Here is a 12,189-nt window from a genome sequence, read left to right as displayed (position 1 = left end):
TTTTGTTTGTAGCACCTTTTGCAAAATAGTAATTATGATTGATTGACTTTACGTAATCATACAGGGGATTCATTTTAGGTGCGTTTACATATTAATCCTTTGCAATCATTTTCTTGATATTGGATTTCAGATACTGGATTCGACTTAAAAATGCTCGTGTTTTTTCTTAATTTTAGAGACGCCCTATATATGTACGTACTTAAAACGAGCAAGTAATCAAGGAGTTAAAAAAAAACCGTGCTCAATTAAAAATTCAATAAGCGGGTTTTATTAAAAGTTATTAATCTTATGTTGGATGTTGATTAAGACCCATATTTATTTTGTATAAATGAACTTTATAACTGTAACGAATTTAATTTAGTCGATGCACGACGCATTTTCGAGGGGTACAACCAGTGACCGCTCATATATTATTTGAGAAGGGGATTAAAATAAACAAACGCGCCATTAATAGACAATTTATTTTTGATAAATAAAATTTTATTTATTAAGCAAACATAGCGTAGAACTGATACATTCATTAATTTATTTTAGGACCACGCACTTATAACATTGAAAGTCTTTCTAAGTTCACTGGTATTTTCTGTCATATCTAGAAAACTTCTTATTTCAAGTTTTATATCATCTGTATCTATCATATTTTTTATTTTTCTTTATTTCTCCTATTAACTCTATGATTCTCTCTGGTAAAAACATAATATCTTAAATTGATGGTATATTAATTCCATATTTTTTTACATATTCACTGTATCCCAAATATAGTTTTGGCATCCCTCTCAAACGTTTTAAGACGTTTCTCTTGTGGAATATGCACTGATACTTTTGCTCCAAATCTATTGAAACGTCATATGGTGTGATACCTTTTTTTGAGCTTGGTCAAGTCCTGTTTAAGACATAAGGGTTTCTTCAATTAAGGTGATAGGCCAGAAATATATTTAAACTAAGCCACCCAGTAACTTGAGGACATTTTTATATATTCCAAATTTATTATTTCTACTATTTCCTATTTTATTCCAGAAATTTGAAGTCATTTAAATGTTTTCCATGCTATTCCAAAAGTAAATTTTCTGACTAAATTTAAATCATGTTTTTTTTCCTTAAGAATATTGAAGTAATTTGTTTATTTTATTATAAGCATTTCTCATTTTAAAATTGTTCCTGAATAATTAAGTTCTAAAAAAATCTATTTTTTGTATAACTATTCCAAGCTTTTGGATAGGTTTTTTATTTTACTTCAGGCGTTTAAAATCATTTTAAACTTCGGAAGCACCTTCATGCACTTCATCCTTTCACACATTTTGTTTTTTTATACGACGAAATTAAGTTTTAAATCTGTTTACCAGTAGTGTGTCACAGCAACTATATAATCTAACAAGAAAGTAAAATGCGTGATCTGGTGAACAAGAAATCACAATGACCACGTAAATTTAAATACTATTGTATTCATTTTAATAATAAACCCATCAAAACATACCAAATAAAAAAATTCAACCAAAAAACCACAAACGGGATACCGCAAAAATAAAACAATAATAGATTTAGTTGTTTCCGCGGCACAGTCTATTAAGTTTTATTTATTTTGTACTGGTAATTAAGGCGACCATCGGTCGGTCTCAACTAGGAGAAGAAGAAGAAGATAAACTAGCCATTTTTACACCTTTCTTTTATTTGCATTCTTATTTAACACCGCGAAGAAACAACGACATCTCTTTTACGGTCTCCCGGTTGAGGATGTGTAACTATAAATCGGATTGTCCTGCTGTACGGTAGCCACTCTGTTAATGACCTTTATTTATATTCTGTCCGTTTTTGGCCTGCTTCATATTTATTAAAAGTGTAAAAGATTAACGCGATTATTATCATACGTTTACTAGAAAAGGATGTAACACACGTATTCTTGATGACAGACGTAATCACTCTCCACACATTCCTGTCAAACTTCAAATCGATGGACACTTTCTGGTCATTCCTAAAATATCGATAAATCATACGTGGTCTAGACCCATTATCTCACATTGACCTTGGCTTATAAGTAGCTCAATACCCGCATTAATATCCATGCATTTAAATTGACATAGCCATAACGAATATCAGCTATTAACTGGTTTAAGGATCTTCATTTATATTCGAAGAATTCTTTGAAACAATAGCAAATTTAGATGGAGTCAGTGACAAGGAGGAAGTTTCAATCCTAATCCTCGTCTATTGACGGTTACTAATATGTGTGTTTTAAATAGTTAATGTGGCCTATTTGTTAAAGTATTTTATCGTCTTAGTTTAATCGTTTATTAAAGAATGTGAGGATTAAAGGGTCTTGAAATGCACTCTGGACAGAGCTGCCCATGGTGTATACTCTTGATTTATAAATAACCAGGTGTGAAAGTTATAATTTTTCACAGAAATAAAAATTCAAAATGGCTACACTTGACTTGAAGAGGATTCGCTTCCGAAACATACAAAAAAAAATCTAAAAATCATTGGGTCGTAAGTGTCATGATATGCGCATCTCAGTTCAGGTGCCGCGACTATACATCTAATTTCTACTTGGCTGTAAATATCTTATTAGCCTAAAGAATAAAGTTGATTTTAGACATGCATCGGTGTATCATTTATTAATTAAAAACCATAACAGTAAGTTGCCCAATGACCAAAAAAGTCTTCAATCGCCTGGACGAAAAAACACAATAAAAAAATCTATTCGACGTTTATCGGTCATTTACGTTCTTTGTGGCATTTTTCCCGCACAAATCTCTTTAAAAAAAAAAAAAGTGCGAAGAAACACGATTAATCAAGCGAAGCGCACTCGAGGCCGGTATCAATTCGCGCAAAGCCCGAAAATAAATCATAAAGACAAAACTGTCAAAAGAGGTAGAAGAATGACAAATATACGGTACAGTCGCTGCTATCTCAATGCGAAACTCGTTTTCCGTTTTATCGGTGGAAGGCAACGGGCATCTATTAGTCTCCGGATCGCATTCCGCCATCCCGGTGCACACCCTCCGTCCCGATTTTTATTTTAACGTAATCGGTTTAGTGTGTATGTAAGTGCACACCTGTAATAGAAACTTTAACGTGGTAGATATACCATCATATAAATTATTCGAATTACGTATTGTAAAATGAGAAGTTGGTTCTTGGCAACGTTGCATGGTAAACACAGCATTATTACTTCATTTATATACAATTTCTATAAAATGTAACAATATTTTGAGGCACCTAAGAAGTGTTGATACATTACTTTAGAATTTATTAATGTGAACGCTACTAGCGGAACTATATAACTCTGTAACCTAAATACTATAATAATTATTGTTTCTTCTTCTTCCATAGTAGTATATATATTCTTATAATCTAATATAAAAAAATGTACATCATATTCGGTGTTATGTGGCCAAAGATTAATTTATTTACCTCTGTATGTAATAGATTTTGGCATTATTTTGCTGAAATAAAAAATATATAAAGTGAGCTCGAAGTTGAGTTTAAGACCTAACAAGCCCCATATCTAAAGCTCTTTTAAGAAAAAACATAAAAGGGGCAACTTTTTTACTTAAAAAAAAAACAAAACATTCTTGGCCTCCAAGGCATCCTGCGAAAGAGATAATCCTTTTATCTGATCGGTTCTACATTATTTAAAATATGACCAAAACATAACAGAGGACCAAAATGTAAAAAAAAGAAACGGCTTTTGGGTGAATTACGCATAATTTTTGAATACCGAAAGTTCATGCATGACGGGGCGATGCCTACCCGCGCGAATTATCTATTCGCGTAATCGGCCATATTTTATGTAAATCTGATGAGGACCAATTACCCGAAACGTCGATGTCGGCGAGGGAATTTGTATCGGTAATCGACCCCTAGGACAAGATAATATCGCCTTTAAATTGTGCGGCGTGTCAATAAGAAGAGTGATGTTTGTCGGTTTCAAATATTTTTTTTTGGTAATTTTTGCACGAAGCATATAGGAATTTTTTAAATAAATTTTTAAAATTTATTAATTTTTTTTTCTCAGGATCACTCTTGTTGTATTAAATCTTTGTTGTATTAATTATTATTTAAATCATTTTTTTCTTAATTTTTATTACAAATCCAGAAATGAGCTAACAAAAATAATCTTCACTGTCTGGAAAAATCAATAATGAGGTTCTATGGCTTAGGCCAATATCATACGATAGTTTGTTGCAAACATATTTGCTATTTTATAGGGATATAAAAAACAACAACTTTACAGTTGTTATTTTTTATATCCCTTATATTAGGACCCCCAAACAACTATAAAACATCTGCTCTCTAATCCTCTCGATTTAAGCTCCGTTAACCTTAAATTACCCAGGCGCACTCTAATAACCAGTCCAGAGATGTTATCTCTTCTCCGCAGTGTAATTTTCTAATTAATTCAGTTTATATATTTAAATTCCAGTAAATGTTATACTTTTTTTTTCCTGTTGTTTTGTTTGAGCGGTCGAAACGTCGGTAAAAAGTCAAAAGGTGACCGTCACGCAACTCACCGTGTTCAAGATAAAGGAACGGAGGCTACTAGTCTTTCTATATTTATGCTCGCAGTTAGTCGTTTTATCTAGACAGGATGGGAAAAAAGTGTTCTCAGATTGACTATTAATTACATAGATTAAATGGTATTAATTCTGTGAAATTGTCGTCATTACTTCGCCGATAATTTAGTGTTAAAGCGCCATCCGATAGCATGTTTTTTAGTCTATATGGTATTTAGTTAGTATAACAACTTCACTTAGCAACGAATTTATGCGGTCTTTCATTAGACAATTAGTTGATTATTAAAAACATATTTATCTTTCTTCTTTATTAGCAATATTGTTTTTCCTTTTTCTTTAATTCTGTGAAATTGTCTTCAATACATCAATTTGACTTTCTCCTTCTTTTTTCTTTTCTTGTTCCTGTAATGTCATTTAATAATTATTTCGCAAACTTGTTTTTTTTTCAGTTCAGTGAAATTGTCAATACTCCTTCAATGATTTAGTATTCCATCAATTGCTATATTTTTTTAATTAGTAAAAATTACGTAAAATAACATTCACATCATTCCCTTTATTGCAGCAGAAGATAAAGCTTACAAATCTATGCATACAACCGTAGATCATAAGTGCTATAGTTGCTAATAAATGTCAACAATATATTTCTTAGTATATACCTTCCAACGTTTGTCCGTACCATGGTAATTGATGACTCTCTCCATTGTCTATTTTTACATGTTGCGCAACACAAAGGGCTTATTCATGCGGTCTTTCCGTGGACTATAAGTTGTTGTTCTTGCTGTTTCAGTAGTTGCTATTTAGTTATTAAATAATAATGTTATTTTTCCTGTTATTTTTGTGATTTCTGGTCTATTAATTTATAAGAAAATCTTTCAGTATCCATCAAAACAGATTTTTCACTCTATTTCTATATGCTGCGTAACAAATTAAGCTTTTTACACCGAGTCTATGCAATATTTCTTTAGACCATCACTTCAAATAATATCATCTCAATCTTAGAAATATATTGCGCTACTAATAAAGCTTCTAACGGCCGATTCATGCGGACCATCTTTGGACCATCTTTCCCAGGAGTTGGTATTAAAGTGTTGAATATCAAAAATAGACTTTTTGTTGTTGTCCTTGTTCTTCCTATTTTTCTTTACTTAATTCTGTGAAAACGTCATTATTTTTTTATCGGCGTAATTTTCTTCTTCATATTTCCTTATCTTCTTGTTCTTCTTCTTCTTCTTGTTCATCTAATTCTATAAAATTGCCATCTTTTATTTACTGATTTAAAATACCATCTACTACTGTCATTTATTTTTAATTCTTTCTAGTATTTGGCTAATACTTCAGATTCTATACTCTATTTCCATATGTTGCGCAACAAATAAAACTTCTAACGCCCAATCATCTCCACCATTACTTGGGATTAAGGTGATAAATATTAATAAAGAGTTTGTTTTTCTCTTTTCTTTTCTTTATTTTAAGATATAGTCTTAATAATCATAATAAATTTTGACTAATACGAATATATATTTCTTTTTTGTTCATTCACATTTTTCTTTTTATTTTTTTTCTTTTAGCAGTACATATTTACGTTCAAATGTATGTTCTTACGGTAGTAACTACTCATCTTAGCTCGTTTCTAGAGCCACTTGTTGCGCGACAAATAAATCTACTAATGTCCCATTCATGAGGCCTTTTTATGAACCATAAATCACAGTAGTTGATATTTGGTTATTGAATATTATTGGTAATTTCTTCATGATGTTTTTCCTTGTGCCATAAATATCCAAAATAGATTCTTAACTCTATTTTCAAATAAATAAAGGTTTTTATGCTGAATCTATGCAGTATTTCCCTGGACTCAATACTTTAATTTAAGGTGTTCAATTAATCTATGATATATGTTGCGCTATTATTAAAGATTCTAACGCCCGATTCATGCTGACTTTTCTTGGACCGTTAATCTCATAAGTTTCTATGAAGGTGTTGAATATCAATAATATGTTTTTTGTTGTCTTCCCTCCTTTCGTTCTTCTTTTTTTTTTCTTTTTTCTTTCATTCTCTTCTTCCTGTTTTTGCACTTCATCTTCTTCTTCTGCTTCTTCATCTAATTCTACAAAATTTCCATCACTTCTTCATCCATGCTACCTTTTCTTGATCCCAGAAGTTTGTATTAAGATGTTGAATATCAATACTAGGCTTTTTGTTGTCCTCCCTCCTTTTCGTTCTTCTCTATCTTCTTCTTGTTCCTCCTCTTTTTTTTTCCTTATTCTATAAAATTGTCTTTAATACTTCACCAATTTGTCTTTTTTTTCTCTTTTCTTCATTCTGTGAAAATGTCATTATTTTTTCCCTATCCTCTTCTTTCTCTTCCTTTTCTGTCTAATTATCTAATACTCTTTTGCCGCATGTTGCACATCAAATAAAAATACAAGCTTAAACTACATACAACATTAGAACCACTTCGATTCAGTCGTTAATAATAATAAAGAGCACCAATATATTTCTTTTTCTTATTTTTAAATATTAATATAAATTTAATGTTCCGTAATTGATAAAACTTCTAACGCTCGATCCATGCTGACTTTAGTTGAATCATCAATCCTAGGAGTTGAAATAAAGAAATTGAATATCAACAATAGACGTTTTATTGTTTTTCCACATTTTCGTTCTTCTCCTTTTTCTTCTTTTTTGAATTACGGTCTAAATTTATCTCTTACTTTCATATTGCTATATGTTGCGCAACAAATCATGCTTGTAATGTCCCATCTATGCTGCCTTTCTGTAGACCAAAAGTTGGTATTTAGTTATTGAATATCAATATTAATTGCCTCGTCTTCTCGTGATTCCTGGTCTATGAAGTGTGCTACAGTCAAAATATTAATTTGAATGAATCTCTTTCAGCACCTATACAAAATAGATTCTTTACTTTATTTTTATACGTTGTGCAAGAAATTAAGCTTCCTAATCGATGCAATATTTCTCTAGACCATCACTTACAATACTTAGTCTTAAGGTGGTAAATATTATTAATAATCTTGATCTTCTTCTTAAATATTTGCGTAACTAATGTAACTATGACTTTCCTGAGATCATCAGTCCTGATGTCGAATATCAATCATAGCCTTTTAATAATTCCTCCATATTTTCATTTTTCTGCTTCTTCTTCTTCTTTTTTTCTCCTAATTTTTCCTCTTCTTTCTTCTTAATTCTGTAAAATTGTCGTAGGTTTTCAATTGATTTTGTTTCTTTTAATTTTTTCCTCATACTATTTTCCAAATTCTAGTTCTTCTTCTTCCGCTTTTTTATTTAATTCTATAAAAGAGTCATCACTTTACTGATTTAAGATGCAATATACTACTGTAATTCTTTATTCAAAATACATTAGAAGCAAGAATCCGAGGGTTAAGATAAAACATACTTTAATCAAATTAAAAAAAAAATTGTAATCTAGGAAGTCCAGGCAGTCCTAACAACAATCCACTTTTCCTTTCAGAAATTTTAAGGTTTTCGTTTGTTTATTTAGATTTTATACTAATTAAGGTCATCTTCCAGGCAGTTGAATTTCAGTATTAATTTCTTCGTCTTCTTCCTGTTCTTCTTCTTCTTCCATCACACCCAATAAATATGATTAAGGTGGAAATAAGTTTGATGGTCTCCTTGTTCAACTTGTCATCAATAATAGACTTTTTGTTGTTTACCTTTCTTCGTTTTGCTCCTTCATTTTCCTTTTCTTTTTCCTATTCTTCTTTTCTTAGTTCTGTAAAATTGACTACATTATATCTCAAAATTTGTTGTCCTTTTTTATATGTTTTTTCTTTGTCTACATTTACTTTTTTTAATCCTATGTATAGCCATCATTATTTTACCGATTTGATTCTCTTCCTCTTCCTTTTTCTTTTTTTCTATCGCTTCCTCTTTCTCTAAAATGCCATCCAACACTATCATTTATTTTTAATTCTTTATAGAATTTAGTTAGGACAACTTATATACATCGTGTTAATTAGTAAGAGAACAGCTAAAATTGGATATACATACAGGTGATCAAAATTATCAAGTCTGTTACCATATATTGCGCAAAAAATATCTATTGATAAGTTTTTCTCTCTCTGCAACATAACCACGTACACAATAGTTATTAATAAATAACAACAATACATTTCTTTTTCTTCTTCTTATCCTTTAATTTTTTTCTTCTAACAGTAATGGTAATATGTTGCGTAACAAATAAAGCTTCTAATATTCCATCCATGCGGCCTTTCCGTGAACCACAAATCTCAGTAGTTGGTTATTAAATATTAATATAAATTTCTTTTTCTCCTTCTTGTTATACCTAATTTATCTTTAGATTTATGCCAAAGTCATGCTATTAATTTTAATGATTCCTGATCTAATTCATTCCTGTATTATTTTCAATTGGAAGAGATTTATTCTCAATTTCCTCTCAATTTATCTAAAAGAGTTTCTTCGCTATGTTGCGCAACAAATAAATCTTCAAAGCTTGATCCATGCTGACTTTCCTTTAACATCAGTTCCAGGTGTTCATATAAGCATGATGAATATCAATAATAAAGTTTTCGTTGTTCTTCCTTATTGCTCTCCCACTTCTGTTTTTTTCTCTCTTTCTTTTTCTTCTCCTTCTCCATTTTTATTTTATATTTAGAATATGTTCTGAAGCAATTTTCGTAATTTAAACGAGAATTCGTCTATTTGTAAAATAGGATCACTTCTGGAGAGCACCTCTGCAAACCTCACGAAAAAACTTGATTTCATTTGATGTGGTCGAAAGTCTAATTTCTGTTTACATTAACGTTTCGACCAATATCATTATCATCCTCAGAACACACTTCAGACTGGTCTAGAAACACGTCAAAAAATTAATTATTTCAATTTTTTTTCAGGTCGAGATTACGGTCCTGGACAAGAACGATTCTCCCCCAGCGTTCCAGGATGCCCCCCTTCACTACTCCGTATCGGAGGACCTCGGTCCTGGACAACCATTCGCCACGATAAAAGCCGAAGATCCGGATACGATCGGGCAACTGGAATACAGCATTTTACAAGGGGGCGATGGAAAATTCTCTCTGGATAAGAAGAGTGGGGTGCTAAAACTTACAGACAGTCTAGATAGGGAGACCAAGGACGTATATAAGCTTACAATTAGAGCCAGTGATGGGATACAGACCACTGACACCGTCGTAACCGTTGAGGTAAGGATTTCAACATAAAATAGTTAAAATTATTAAAAAAGTAAAAAATTATATGCAATCAGGAGCAGATAGGGTTGACACTTTGAAATTCTGCTACAGTAAACAATAAATTGAAATAAAAAGGTTGTTTCTGCGAGGGTTCTGAACGGTTTAAAATGAGATACAGGCCGCCATAAAGTGAAACAACAATAAGCACGTCAAAATAATTGACAAGTGAAGCAAAACGTTGTTACGACGTATGACGGACGTGACGTGCGATCGATAAGGAAACCGGAAAAAAAATACCTTTCGGGATGCGTAATCGTCGGACCCCGTTTCGGTATTTAATAAACGGCTTTTCAAAAAGTTTAGCGGCTACTGATGGACGTGCGCTCGTCTCATGATCTGACCGGGCTAATTTTTCTTTTGCTTTCGTTCTTTTCGCGTAAAAGAATGTTTGTTATATATTTATTTCCTTTTTGACAAACGTATATTAAATCAAAAAACTTCTTAATATGGTCGAAATGGGGGCAAGTGTACCTCTTACTTAACGTTTTTCTCACTACCTTAAGGCAACTGAGAAGAAGAATGAAATGGTGTTCATTAAAGTTGTGCATTCAACTGCTAAATCCTAATCCTTGTTTTTGGTATATTTCAAGGATTAAAATAATCAACCATTTTATTTGAGGCACAAAAAAATATTTTCACTCATTTCTGAAGGTTTCCTGGTGGCCTCAGTAAAATTAATTAATAGAAACTAAATCATGTCCATTAAAGTTATGCATGTAAAAAATTATCGATTTACGCTATTTTTCAGATATTTGATTCTTAATTTTTAATGCCTAAGTCCTGGTCTTTAGTATCCTTTGTTATTGCCTCCCAAGCATGCAAAATAATTGCACTACAACTAACGTTTTATGAGTGTCAAGGCTTTAAACATTTTTTCCCTTTTATTTCTAAAATTTAACATAATTTTGTAGGCAGTGCAGAGAGTTTTTAAGAAATTATTCATTTTATTCTAAGTATTTGACGTAATTTTGGTATCTTACAGGCAATAGATTTTAAGGATATATTTTATTTTATTATACAAAGATTAAAAAAATTATTTGCCAGATATTTCAAAAGTTTTTTTACGTTTTACAAATGGTTATATATTTTCCAGGGATAGTTTTATATTTTGTTCACAGTTTTAAAATCATTTTAAATTTTAAGACCGAATATTTAAAATAAACACAATGAAAACTACATTTTATAATTTTTAATTTTATTCCAGGCATTAAATATATTTTTCTTCTTTTGCTAGCATTAAAAATAAATATATTTTTCTTTCTTTTTAACAATTTTTAGAAAATTAAATAAGAATCTGGTAGGCCAAAGAAAATTATCCAATAAAAACAGGGATCACCCCTATTAAAGTTACGCATATTAAGATCAATCATTTGGAAATCATATCATACATTTGGAAGTTGTAAAGGCTGTCCCTATAGGAACGCACGTTTTGAATTGCGCAGCATTCTTTTTTTATCGCAGTATGTCAAAAGAAAAACTGAAAAGAATAATGTAAACAGTTTGCGATTAGTAGCCATGGAACGATATACGGTCGAACAATGAATTATTATTGTTAAAACACACTACAAATATGGAGAATGTTTTGCGGAAACAGTTCGTAAATTGTGGGGCATTTTTGGTCGACACGATGCACCAAATCACACGACCGTCCAAAGACTAATTGATAAATTTGAAAAAAAGGGTTCTGTCGTGGATGTAAAAACACCAGTGCGTCACCGTTCTGTTGAAAATATTGCCGCAGTGCGTAAAAGTGTTAACGAGAATCCGGGAACATCTATCCGTCATCGTGCACAGCAGTTGCACATTTCGAAAAGCACTACCCACCGAATTCTAACAAAACATTTATATGCCTATAAGATTCAATTGACCCAAGAATTAAAGCCAGTGGACCATGCGACGTGCCGTACATTTTCTTCTTAAGTATTGCAAAAACAACAAATGGATGTCGATTTTTCGAAAAAAATTTTGTTTACCGATGAGGCACACTTTCACCTTAATGGCTTTGTTAATAAACAAAATTGCCGATTTTGGGGCGAAGAAAATCCTAGTCATTCATGAGAAGAAAATGCATCCATTAAGAGTCACTGTTTGGTGCAGACTTTGGACAGGTGGAGTAATTGGACCGTACTTCTTACAGGACGAGGATGAAAATGCAGTTACCGTGAACAGCGAACGCTATCGTAATAATATGCTCACTGAGTTTTTATGGCCTCAATTGGATGGTATGGATACGGGCGGTATGTGGTTCCAACAGGATGGTGCGACATGTCACACTACACGTGAAGCAATTCAATTGTTGCAAAGAAAGTTTCCCAGTCGTGTCATTTCACGGAATGGAGACCAGAACTGGCCCGCAAGATCATGTGATTTAACGCCTTGTGACTTTTTTCTTTGGGGTTTTTTAAAATCCCTCGTATACGCTAATA

General features: G+C 31.8%; 1 protein-coding gene across 2 annotated transcripts in view; it reads left to right on the top strand.

Annotated features, from left to right (window-relative positions):
* Positions 1–12,189, top strand: part of LOC126738989 (cadherin-related tumor suppressor) — a 452,924-nt gene that overhangs the window by 269,099 nt on the left and 171,636 nt on the right. For both annotated transcript variants that reach the window (XM_050444509.1, XM_050444511.1), the window contains exon 9: positions 9,407–9,715. In XM_050444509.1, the coding sequence (XP_050300466.1) occupies positions 9,407–9,715 (309 nt within the window). The remainder of the gene's footprint in view (positions 1–9,406; positions 9,716–12,189) is intronic.

Source organism: Anthonomus grandis, chromosome 7, assembly GCF_022605725.1.
Source record: "Anthonomus grandis grandis chromosome 7, icAntGran1.3, whole genome shotgun sequence".
Lineage (NCBI taxonomy): Eukaryota > Metazoa > Arthropoda > Insecta > Coleoptera > Curculionidae > Anthonomus > Anthonomus grandis.
The sequence above is the reverse complement of the archived record's forward strand: the minus strand, read 5'-3'. Positions and strand labels throughout refer to the sequence as shown.